At 45.0% G+C, this 13210-nt stretch overlaps 1 protein-coding gene across 2 annotated transcripts in view; it reads left to right on the top strand.

Annotated features, from left to right (window-relative positions):
- The window catches only part of Garem1 (GRB2 associated regulator of MAPK1 subtype 1), a 178518-nt gene extending 172656 nt beyond the window's left edge, over nt 1-5862 (top strand). The window contains exon 6 of one of the 2 annotated variants that reach the window (XM_036204972.1): nt 816-5862. In XM_036204972.1, the coding sequence (XP_036060865.1) occupies nt 816-1638 (823 nt within the window). In that variant the 3' untranslated portion in view covers nt 1639-5862. Of the gene's footprint in view, nt 1-812 lie in introns of both variants that reach the window. The other variant, XM_036204971.1, reaches the window with a different exon arrangement.
- The last annotated feature ends 7348 nt before the right edge of the window (nt 5863-13210 follow it).

Genomic DNA, 13210 nt, shown 5'->3' with positions numbered 1-13210 from the left:
TCTCTCCCCCTTGTCCACACAGACATGCTCAGTCTCTCCTTCTTGTCCACACAGACATGCTCAGTCTCTCCTCCTTGTCCACACAGACATGCTCACTCTCCTCCTTGTCCACACAGACATGCTCAGTCTCTCCTCCTTGTCCACACAGACATGCTCAGTCTCTCCTGCTTGTCCACACAGACATGCTCAGTCTCTCCCCCTTGTCCACACAGACATGCTCACTCTCCTCCTTGTCCACACAGACATGCTCAGTCTCTCCTCCTTGTGCACTGCAGACATGCTCAGTCTCTCCTCCTTGTCCACACAGACATGCTCAGTCTCTCCTCCTTGTGCACTGCAGACATTACCCTTCAGTGTTGGACCAAAGCATGGTGTGAAAATTTTTCTCAGTGTGAAGATGCAGGCACTTAGAAACAGTACTTTCTTATTAGCTAAAATATACATATATATGTGTGTGCATATATTTTTATCTCTACTACAACTTTTTAAGTCATTATGTACATATCCACAAGTACAAAGAACTTTACAGATTCTTTTAAAGAAAAAAAAGTTAGGTAATGTATTGAATTCAGTAAGTTATATAAATATATGTTATATATAATATATTCCTATCTGACCTTTTACCCTAGAAATAACATCTATGAATAATGATAAAGAAAAGCTTGGGGTTTGGCTGTTTTTTAGACAGGGTCTCAATATGTAGACCAGGCTGGCCTCGAACTCACAGAGAGCCACCTGTGTCTGTCTCCCAAGGGCTAGGATTAAAATATTTTTTTACTAATTTCCCTTTCTGTGTGTGTTTGCTTTTTAAGCAGCATCACTAAAAGTGACCCAAGTCCTCCTGACAGTGCTCCCGTCTCCTGCTACCCTTGCAACCGAGTGAAAAGTGACTCTACGGACCCCAAGTCCCCGTTTGGAAGTCCTTCTGCCGAAGCTCTGGCCTCCCGACTCTCATGGCCCAACCATTACTTGGGAGCGTCGGAGAGCCAGACCCGGAGTGACTTTCTGCTCGACCCGAGTAGGAGCTACAGTTACCCCAGACAGAAGACACCTGGCACACCAAAGAGAAACTGCCCAGCCCCTCGTGATTTCGATGGCTGTGAGCTCTTAGGCAGCCCAGCCAGCACAGCCTCTGCAGAATTCAGCAGCAGCAGCGTCTCCGGTTGCCCCAAGTCCGCCAGCTACTGTCTAGAGAACTCCGAGGACAACTCCCTTGCAGCTGGCATGACCAAGCAGAGCATCTCCTGCCCTGCCTTACCCCCAAGGGCCCCAAAGCCAGTGGAACAGAAAACCACCCCTGAGACATCTCCTTTGCCTCTGAAAATTGATGGTGCTGAGGAGGACCCCACAGCAGGGTCACTGGACCTCTCAGAGGACCAGTATTTTGTGAGAAAGGGCATGCAGGACATCTTCTCTGTCTCTTACCCTTTCTCATCCCCGCTCCACCTCCAGCTGGCCCCCAGATCCTGTGGGGACGGTTCCCCATGGCAGCCACCTGCCGACCTATCAGAACTCTCTATAGAGGAAGTGTCCAAGTCTTTACGGTTCATTGGTCTGTCTGAAGACGTCATAGCCTTCTTTGTCACTGAAAAGATCGATGGGAATTTGCTTGTTCAGTTAACGGAAGAAATCCTCTGAGAGGATTTCAAACTAAGCAAACTGCAGGTGAAGAAAATAATGCAATTTATTAATGGCTGGAGGCCCAAGATTTAGCCAAATGGCTCTGGCCAGCATGTGACTGCGCCGAGAAACTGTGTGCTAGAAGGGTGGGCTAGGACACAAATCCACGTTTTTGCACTAAAAAAAAAAAAGAAAGAAAAGAAAAGAAAAAACAAAAACAACAAAAGCTGTTCTCTGTAAATCGAGATAGAGGAAGTCTTACTATGCAGATTCCGTTCCTGAATGGTGAACAGGCTGTTTTGTACACCAGTAAAGATGCTGTACAGAACACTTAGAGGTGTGCCTTGTACGTCAGTCACTCCACAGCTGCTAAAAGAACTCAAGTCCTGTTCAGAGAACTCTTTTCCACCCCATAGGCTTTCAAGGAGGCGTGGTACTTATTACGAAACAGCCAAAGCTGATAGACATGAACCCATGTGAGCAGTCTGCCCCCTCGGGGCGCTGACCCTCGGGGAGGTGACGTCCGACAGTTAATCGTACTCTGCAGCTTGCTCTGCTTCATGCCAACTGTCTAACTCTTGTGCCTGACGATGTTAGTGGTATGATATGACACTTTAATGTTATATGCTTGGTGGAGATCTTTTTATCAAAAGGCATTTTCCAAAAATCATGTTTTGATGGAGGATGTCTGATATCCTTAGAAATGACGCAAATCATGGCCATTACATTTGCTCTAACTGCTGCTAGTTTTATTGAGCAGAGAAAAAAAGGATAGGTATGTATGTGTGTATATGCAGCACACACAGGTATGTGTAAATGTAATTTTTGAACCTGATGTTTTAAATACCATCTGTTTACTTTCTAATATCCATTGAGGTGGAGGGGCCTTTAACTGAGTGGATTCTCTTGAGAACAGTTGGCAGAATGTCTCCAAAGAGTCTCAGAACCTGAACTCTGAAGCCCCACCCCATAGGCTCCACCCCTGGAAACTCAGAAGCAATCAGTCAAGAGTCTGTTGAAGAGTTTAATGTGATTTTCAAGCCCACTCGAACACTGATTCCTGCATACCTGTGCTGACGCTTGGGGGGATGACAGCTGCTTTGGAAGCATCACTATCCTCCACACCCGTGAGTTCTCCTCACCACGTCTCTTATGTTAGGAAAGCTCGTGACTCCAATAGATCACCTCTCAGTTACCTATGCCACTGCACTGATTCCTACAATATCAATAAGAGTACTTGCTAATTCCACAGACCTCCTCTTTCTACTCCTCTAAATTATTAATCATAGTAATAATAATTACCACATTCTTATTCTGAGAATTCCAGAACATGTCTATGAATTTTGCTAAATGTGATTAAATACTCCAAAATAGAGCATCATATCCTTACTCTTGGCTCTTTGAAGGCATGTGACCTCAAAGAGTTCCTTTTTTTTTTTTTTTTTTCCTGATCAACAAATGTATCCTCCAAACAGTCCCTGAGTCTGCCCCAGATTCTAACTGGGTAGACATCCTGTTAGCCAGAGGCACCCCTGAGCGTCTTAGGGAGGTTCTTTGACCACCAGGAGGCAGTGCATCCTGAAGGATTGAGCATATTTTACCATGTCTTCCCAGTCACCAAAGAAGTCACTGTTAAAAGCAAGAGCCCACAGCAGCCAGGCTCCCAGTCCTGGGAAGTGTATCACACTATTCTTTCCAGTAGAAAGCTGCTCAGTTCCATCTTGTGACTTAGAGCTGAGATGAATTGACACCTAGTCTACTTCCTCACTCTGGTCTCATTGAGAGGAGAACAGGCTTTGATCCTTTCCTGCATGTAAATACTACACTGCAAATAAAAAGAATCCTCTGTAACATGGGCAGCTGGCAGCCCTCTCGGAGAGGAGTTAAGTCCTTAGAAAGGGAACCTAGCCCGAGAACATTAACTTCCCTTGAGAATAAGGACAGACAACCTGCCGGCCGAGACACTGCTGGTCCCACTGGCAAACCTGTCCTTTAGCCATCCTTTAGCACCTAGCACATGACCGTGATTCTCAAACTTAGCCTCAAGCCATGGGGTTGGCTTGTGTTGACTGTGAAGGTTGGCCCACATAAACACCTGCCTTCCTTTGTCTTTTGCAAGACCCTTAAACAAAATAAGATTGTCCATCTCCTTTGAGTTCATTTGCTTTGGTCCTGGCACAGTCATGCCAAGTCTGTATTGATTGGGATCCTGGAGCCCTCCTGAGAGCCAGGATAGGCCTTGGAGTCATGTATTCCTTAGACAATCACTAGGCACTTTTCTGTTTGCCAGACCAAGGCTGAGGGAAGACCTAACCCCTGCCCTCTTGGAACTTGTTTCCATTTCAAAATCACAGCTTCTGACACTGTATGTGTGCAGGAGAGACTGAAATGTTCATGGAAGGTGGATTTATGGAGAGTGACATGCCCCAGCTTTAAGGAGCCCACAGGTAGAAGCACTGACAGCCTCTTTGAACATATACATACAGTAAACACCCCAAGACACTGACGCTTGGAATCCATTAAAGGAAATCTGCATCTGTCTTTCACTGTCTCCTGTTCTCTTTTACTGACTTGGAATTTTTTAATGCTAATCAGTACTTGGCATTTCTGAAAGCCACGAATAAGTATAATTGCCACTTCTGGGCTGAGCACCTGTCTGTGGAGGATGCTGGCTAGACAAGGAATTCGTAAGCCGGCCGAGAGAGTGAGACAGGCTGCACAGAGCAGAGGGCAGAAACAGCCTCGCCTTCCACATCGCACAGCAGAACCTCTTCTCCCAGTCAAGTTGACAAGACCTCCTTTGGGGGCAGATTCCCTACAGCCCAGTGAGTGACCGTGGGACTTGTGGCGAAGTACTGTCTACACAGGATCTTTGGGGGATCCTTACACTCATGCCTAAAACCTTCCTGCCCCCTCCCCTGTCAGGAAAGAGCATCAGCAATAAACGAAGCCAAGCAGCTGAAATGTAAAATACAAAGTCAATTCAGAGAGAAAACTCAAGCATTCGCGCACCAACCCTGTCACAGCGTCTTCTAAATGTCTGCAAGTTGTCTCTAAGTTGAACTGAACTGCTCAAGTTTATGATCTGTGAAATGTCCATGTATACTCTCTCTCAGCCCACATGCACCATTCAAATTTATGAAGTTGTACCAAACTGCCCATTCAGCTAAATTGCAGTGTTTATTCTTATCTTGGAGAAATGCCACAACCTTATGGGAGATGGGACAGTCCATTCCAGCTGATCAGATACATGCGTAAACAACCTCCGCTCACACTGCTGAGCCAGCTGCCTAGCATCTGTATGCCTCCTTGAGAAGTTCAGGGCGTGGGGGTGGATAGATGGAGAACCCTTCATTTTCCTAGTGCTTTCCAAATGCCTAACATCTGTAAGTGTGTTTATTCCCTGAACAGCAAACTGGGAAACAAAATATTCCTCCAAAGACCCCAATAAATTTGAGTTGCAGTCTACCAAAAAAAAAAAAAAAACAAAACCTCACATCTCTTGGATGCCTAAGCCTTTCAGAAACATGTCCATCACATGAATTTCCATTGCTTTTCTGGAAATTTGAAGCTGCTAAGGCAGGAAGAATCAAAGGTCCAGATGGCCGATGGAGGAAATGGGACTTTTATTATACTGTGGGTTTGTGATGTAGGAGTCTTGTGGCCATATCAGGTCAAGTCACCTTTTTGAGTTTTCAAGACTTCCTGTTTTACAGTTTGCCTCATTGTGATACTAAGAATCAAGTAAACGTGTCTCAAGCTAGGTGCAGACCTCGTCTATAGTTGTGCTCTTCCGTCCAACTTCAAAGCTATGCATTTTGTAGCAGAGCCTGGCGGATAGTGAGTTCCCTTGGTTTACAGTGTCCTGTGGATAGGGCTTAGATAAACCCCTAGCCATAAACCCACTCTCCTGTCTTTATAGTATGTTCCGTTGGGAATATTGTTTCAGCGAAGACTCAAAAAAATTAAAACTCAAGAACTTGGGGAGTTTTCCTTTGCGGAAATGGAAATTGTATTTTCTAAGAATTTTGGAAGTATCTGTACAGTTTCTTGGCTGGGGAAACAGTGGGCTGCTAACTACATGTCAGCAGGTAGTTGAGTTGCTTTCCAGAGCATTATCTAATGGGCCCAATGTGTACCTCAAGATAAACGCAGTATGTTATGTCAAAAAATGAATAAATTCATTGTCTGTTGATTTAAATGGTTCTGAAATGTCTATAAATAAAGAACTTTTCAAGGTTTCTCTTCTTTGTGCTGACTTTTCAAAGGCCTTGTTCTCCAGCCCTATAGCCCTAGGGAACTGGAAAGGGGTTCTAATACTGCAAACCCCATTCTGAATTGAGAGGTGCAAGACCAAAGCTACAGTTCACAGAATCTGGTAACCAGGCAACCCGCGATGCTCAAAGGACCCAGTACCTGGGTAATGAAAAGACGAGTGCAGAGATGTCTTTACATTTGAAAAGGAAATAGACATACATGTTCCAGTGAGCAGGGAGCTGAAGTTCTGGCTTCGGCCTCCATGTTGTTCAGCTGGTGCAGTGATGACCCAGAGCAGTACTCCTGGGTGTTGGGGAAGAGGCAAGCGTGTTCACCCCGCTGTGGCAGTAAGTCTCACAGGGAACCTGGAGGATGACAGAGTTTGGAGTTTTTGTTCTCAACTTCTCATGAAATCATTTCCCAGCATCCTATTTCTCAATCAGACAAGTCCCGGAGGCATCCATGCCGCCATTTCCTTCAGTCCCACTCTCCCAGAACTGGGCACTAGAAGAACCGAACACATGACGAAAACTTCCAAAGTTCTAAAGTTGAGGTCCTAAGAATGCCTACCTCAGGTATTCTGGGACACTTCACAAACTGGATACGGCTAAGAAATTTGAAACTAGAAGTAAGTTGTGTTAGGATCACATGTCCTTTGATCCCCATGTAACAGGTTAGAGAATACGTTACCTACTAAAAATATTAACTACGGGATACAGCCTACTTTTGCCCAGTTGGCTTCCGCTTATGGTGCCTGCTCACCTTGGCCTCTTGCTTGGGTAATTCATCTGTATGCTTTGGGAATTATTAAGCAGCATCCCCAGGCTGTGTACGTTATGCTCTTTGTAATAGGAGAGCAACCTGTGTGTATACACCCCTTGCAAGCCGCCCGTTCCTTGGCCTCCAGAGTCTTCAGAGTCCGAGGATTCTGGAGCAGATGTTGAATGGCAGTGTAAACAGCATGACATTCCTGGTGGTGGCCAGTGACTGTGACATGAAGATCAAGACATCAGTCACAGAATAACGGAATGAAGTTGCCTCAAATGAGGTGCAGGGGATGCAGCTCGATGGGAGAGCCCTCAGTTCAACCTTTAGCCCCCCCAAAATCAAAGGCAAGTGAATGACATCAGAGGTGCTCCCACTGTAAAATAGAAGAGCAAACTATAAGAAGGTGAGACATAAATTTGTTTGGGGACCCCAGGTTGAGTTTCCCATGACTGCTAACAGATGCGGTGAGAATTTCTTATATTTTTCTTACCACTTGAGCCAGTGACTTCCCCTTAGTGATGGATGTAAAAATGAACCAAGAGCAGTGTCTTCCACATGTGGCCACAAATATCAGTCTGCTTCAAGAGATTCGGGCAATTGAAAGATACAAACATATTGTACATGTGGTGGAGTGTTTAAGCTACGGGTGTTCTCGGGCCAGAGGCAGTGGGGGTGGGGGGATAACAGGTCTGTGTCCTCCAAGACGCAGTGACCCAGGAGACATGGCACAACAGAGCATCAAAACAAACGGGACTTTGGAAACCCACTCTCTTGACTTCATAGAAATAAAGCTCGCACTCTGTTATCCCTCCAGAGCACACGTGGGCTACAATAAAATGAAGGATAGAATTTGAACTTGCGTTTCCCTCTTGTTCTTCTTACAATTGTCTCCAGTTCCTGCAGCTGTTAACTTCCAGAAATGATGGATGGCTTTGTGATGTATGTGTGGCATGCCCTACTCCGATGCTCTGTCTTCTGTCCTAATGCTGAAAAATCAATCAGAAGGCAATCCTCAACCGATCCTCCCCAGTTGATGCTAGCTAGAATTGAGGAGACCGCCAACTGGACTTGGTGGTGCACACCTGTAATCCCAGCACTTGAAAAGCTTAGGCAGGAGTATTTCTGTGAGTTCAATACTAGCCTGTACTGCACACCAAGACCCTGTGTCCACAAAGAAAGGAAAAGAAACAGAAAAACCTCTGCTTATAAAACAAACTCTGGGCTAAAGAGATGACTGAGCAAATAAAAATTCTTGCTACTGCTCCAGACAACTTGAGTTCAGTTCCTAGTACCCACGTCAGGCAACTCACACCACCTATAACTAGCTAGCTCCAGGGCACCCAACACCCGCCTGGCTTCCACAGTAGACACATATACACAAATAAAAATTATTTTTTCCTTTAGACTCTGAGCACATCTTCCGCTCCTTCATCTAAAGCAATGGCGCAGTGGAGATATTAAATAAGACAGATGAAACGTTAAAATGTAAACGGTTTTCAGATAACTGGTACACACACTTCATCTGGCTGTGTCCAAACTATCTACTTTATGAAGGAAACCAAGGGAGAAAGAAGCTGTAATTCCAAATATGGCCACTAGGTGGCGGGCTCTTCCACCCATGACTGCCCCAGGATGGCACCAGCCAGTTCCTGACAAACATTAATGACAAGCCAAGGATCATTTCAAAGCACAACACTGGTTTATCACAGGGCGTTCTTGCTCCAGGGATCTGATGCCCCCTTCTGCCCTCCATTAGCCTGCACTCACATGTGTATACCTACATAATGCAGACAACTAGAAATTTTTTAAAAATCGTTTTAATAAAAAAATATACAGGTAATAAAAAAACTGAACAACTTACAGAGATGAGTGACTTTTATAAATCTAGTAGACTACCAACCATTTGGGTTTTTTTAGTTTAGATTTCTGTCTTTAAATGGTGTGGTTGGTGATTCATGTTTTCTCAGTCACCCTTAGCTCGTTGTTTCCAACTTCAATGATTTGGGAATGAGGGTCTTGGAGGAATCTGACTGACTCACACTGGTCTGCTGAGGTCATGCGCCTTTCTCACATTATCCCTCTGCCCTAGTTAGCTTTCTGTTGCTGTGATGAACACTGACCAAGACAAACTTGGGGAGAGACACGTTTATTTGGCTTGCAGGTGGCGGTCCATTACAGACGCAGCCCAAGCAGAAACATGGAGCAGACACTGAAGTAGAGACCATGGAGGAACACTGTTTGTTGGCTTGCTCTACTACCTTTTCTGTTTTGTTTTGTTTTGTTTTGTTTTGTTTTGTTTTGTTTTGTTTTGTTTTGTCTTGTTGTATTTTGTTTTTCAAGACAGGGTTTCTCTGTGTAGCCCTAGCAGTCCTGGAACTCACTCTGTAGTCCAGGCTAGCCACAAACTCAGAGATCTGACTGCCTCTACCTCCCAACTGCTAAGATTAAAGGTGTGCACCACCGGTCAGCAACTACCTTTGTTATATAGTCACAGTGGACTGGACCTGTGGTGATATTTTGTGCACCCCAATAAATTTTATCTGGAGATCAGAGAAGCAGAAAGAAGCCAGCCATATTCTTACTGCTAGGAAATCCTCAGCCCAAGAAAGAACTACTTCCTATATATTCGCGCCTATAAACCTTTCTGTGCCCTGCCATCTTACTTCCTCTCTCCACCCAGCTACATCACTTCCTGTCTGTCTGTACAGACCTCCAGACATCTATGGTTAGTGCTGGGATTAAAGGTATGTACCACCACTCCTGGCTCTGTTCCCAGTGTGGCCTTGAACTCACAGAGATCTGGATGGATCTCTGCCTCCCGTGTGCTACCACTGCCTAACCTCTGTGTTTAATATAGTGGCTGGCTCTATCCTCTGATCTCCAGCTCTATTGGGGTGCTCAAATAAAATATCACACTAGACCGTCCTTAATTTAACAGTTAGACACATCCATAGAGACATGCCCACAGGCAAGTTTGATGGGGGCAGGTGGCAGTTCTCCAATGAGGTTCCCTCTTCCCAGGTGTGAGTAGGATTGTGTCAAGTTAACAAAAGCTAACTGTGACACTTCAGCACTAAGATCCTTTCTGTTCTGTGTTGTGGAATATTACTTTAACCATGCAAAGATGTATTACATTTGTTTTTGCTGCATGTGTCTAATTATGTAAAGGCGGGTTGCTGTTTCTCCTTGTCTGCCTAAGGCACCTGATTGGTCTAATAAAAAGCTGAATGGCCAATAGCTGGGCAGAAGAGGGATAGGTGGGGCTGGTGAGCAGAGGGAATAAGTAAGAGGAGAAATCTAGGCTCCGGGGAGGGAAGAGAAGAAAGAGGAGAGAAGGAAGGAGAAAGAGAAGGACACGCCCAGGGCCAGAAGCCAGGCAGCTGCCAGACAGACAGACATGGAGACAGCAGGACAGTAAGATATACAGAAAGAAAGAAAGGTAAAAAGCCCTGAGGCAAAATGTAGATGAAGAGAAACAGGTTAAATTAAGTGATAAGAGCTGGTGGGACAGGTATAAGATAAGGCCGAGCATTCATAACGAATAATAAGTCTCCACGCCATGATTTGGGAGCTGGTTGGTGGCCCAAAAGAAAAAGCTTGCTGCAGTTCTGTGTGTATGAGACTATAGGACTGCACCAAGCCTGAAGATCCTACGTTCACCTGGCCAAGTGGAGATAAACTCTGGAGGTCATTCCCTGTCACGTTCTTCCTCAGCCCTGGAGACTTCATTTTAAATCCTCGCTTTCCTTAGGTGAGAACAGCACTTGAGTCCTTGTCCCCACGACTGGGTCTCCCTGGGGCACGTTCAGAAGTAAGATGCCCTTGTATTCACTTCCTAGGTGATGGAAAGATGTGGGTAATATTGTTCTGGATGAAGGAAGGCAGTCTGTTGAGATTCTACTATGGTGGCCACGTGTGATCCACCTGCCACTCAGTTAATCACTGATAACTCCTCATTTGGAACACAGAGACAAGTAACTTCTCTTTCACAGATGAAATAAGAGGTAGGAAAATGAAGGGCTTCCTGTCACTCCATTAGCTCTCAGGAATGCCCCCAGAATGAAAGCCTGAGGGACATGGCTATGAGTAGCCTTGCTAGCTTCTTTGACAGGCTTGCGCATTGTTTGTGTATTGCCTCAGCGTGTTGATACTCACCACATTTAGAGACCCCACCCTCCACTTAACAGGCATCATCCCTCCCTAACTGGGACTCACAGTCAGGGAGGTAAATTGGTCAGGTTTTTGTTTGTTTCTGTGACAAATGCCTGAAAGAAAAAAAAACCATTTAAAAGGAGGAAGGAAAGATTTCATCTCTATTTCTGAGTTTCAGTCCATGCTTGGCTGACTCTGTTGCTTTCTGCCATATTATAGCTGAAGGTTGTGTGAGCACAGTGGCTCGCCTCAGGACAGCCAGGAAGCAAAGAGACAGGAAGGGGCAGGACCAAGATGTTTCTTTCCAAGTTGCACTCCCAGTGACCTTCCTCCGACTAGTCTCACTGCCCAAAAATGCAATCATTATAAATCAACTCCATGTACTGTGGACCCATTGACAGGTCTGTGCCCTCAAGATCCAGTCACTTCCGGCAGTGGCAAGACATGACCCTTTGCCGGGACCTCTCAAAATCCAGACCCTAGAGGGCGTGATTAGTGTTTGGGGGATGATGAGGGAGAAGTGGGCAGTTGTTGCTAGGCTACTAGGCTAGGGATCACCGTTCCTTCTCAAGGTAGCTCGCTGGCCTTGTGCATGCTAGCCGAGCACTCTGCCCCTGAGCGGCATCTCCAGCCTCCATCTCCTCTCTCTCTGAGATTTTTTTACGTCTTTACTCACACTTCCTCCAGTTTTCTCATTCCCCTGGATTCCTTTTGCTCTCTCTTTGCACTGCCAGCTTGCTTGTTGTGATATTTAAAACACCCTCTGCCCCATTTTTAGGAAGTCACTTCTTGCATTATGAAACCAACGGCACTGGAGAAAATGTGGGCCTCAGAGCAGACCGAAGGAGGTCTGGCAGCTGGTAGGCAACTGTGTGGATTCATTCACAAAGAAATCTGGGCTCCTTTTCATGGACACCTCCTATTCAATTGGCCATGTAAATAAAAAAAAAAAAAAAAAAAAAACACCTCCCCCTCCCTCAAGTAGCTTCTGGTCAGGTGTTTGGTCACACAGCAAGAAGAAAGGTAGCTAATGTAGCTGTTTCGAAATGGTGGTTGTCACCCCCATTTTATGGACAAGAATCCAACACCATAGTCACATGTATAGTAAGGAGTAAAGTCCTGGTTCAAATTCAGGACTCAAGTAGGATTAGACTCATTGAAGTGGACAATGAATGTAAACTTCGTACTTTGAGAAGTCCTTGGCCACAGAAGTACCTGCTGATGCTCTGGGTGAAGAGTGGGAGGGTTCCGTGGGCCACAACAATGGTAGGAACAAACCAACAAGGTTTTCCCATGAAGTGAGGTGTCCTGACCCACGGCAAGATGTGGGGCTGTTGAGTAGGGACATTCTTGTTATAGACCAAGGAGAACTGGAGAGGGATAGCACAAGTCTTGGATGCATTGTGGATGTTGGTGTTAGTGTTCTCAACTTGGTTATTTTAAGAGAGAGAGAAGGGTATTCCTGAACTGACAGACACAACTGTGCCTTGTTGATTGAGACCCAAAGGGTGAGTAGTATCCAAAACTTGTGCAGTCTCTCTAAAGAAGATGATGTCTGCCATGTGTTGACAGAAAGCCCTTAAACAAAGAAGGTAAGAAGCCCAGGACCAAAGCAACCACGTGTCCTACAATATGAACATCAACACATTGCTCTGAAGAAACAAGGCACAAAGAGAAAACAGGAGGCTACAAGACATGCTAAACTTTTGGTCAAGAGAATGAATAAAAGGAAAAAAATACCAGGAACCGATTGCCAAGAGAAGTAGGCTGTCCTCACGGAGAGCTTCTACTTCTAGGCAAAATAAGATCCAGGCAAATATAAGACTTTAACAAATAAATAGCCAGACCTTGCCACTGGTTTGGGGCAGTTAGGGAAGATGTCTACCCTCATTCCAAAATACATTCACAATCTTCTGGTCAGTGACAGAATACATATGAAGTTGGGCTCATAACATTATCACGGAACCAAAAAGTTCCTTTTGCCAAATGATGTCTGCATCATCCTAACTCCAACATCACACCTGTGTCCATGGTGACACTGATAAACACAGGTTTCTGCATGCAAGTCATATGAAAGTATCGTAAGACAGTTATGCAGAATACATAAGACTTGATTAAAAGATTGTTATATGTTTATGTTTTTGGTGTATTTATTTTAATCATTACTTTAGAATACTTTTTTTTTTTTAAAGTTTACTGGGTGAAAATGTAGATCAATGGTACAGTGTGCTTAGCATGCCTACACCTCTGACTTCAATCCCTGGTCATAAATAAGTAAATAAGTGAAATTTTGAGATGTTTATTCCACGGCCAGCAGGATGGCTCAGAGGCAAGCCTGACACCCCGAATGTGACCCCTAGAGTCCAAGTAAAGGTGGAAGGAGCCAGTTCCACAAGTTAGCCTGCCTTACAGC

Source organism: Onychomys torridus, chromosome 13 (genome assembly GCF_903995425.1).
Source record: "Onychomys torridus chromosome 13, mOncTor1.1, whole genome shotgun sequence".
In the NCBI taxonomy this organism is placed as follows: Eukaryota; Metazoa; Chordata; class Mammalia; order Rodentia; family Cricetidae; genus Onychomys; species Onychomys torridus.
Note: the sequence above shows the minus strand (reverse complement) of the source record. Positions and strands in the feature narration are given on the sequence as shown.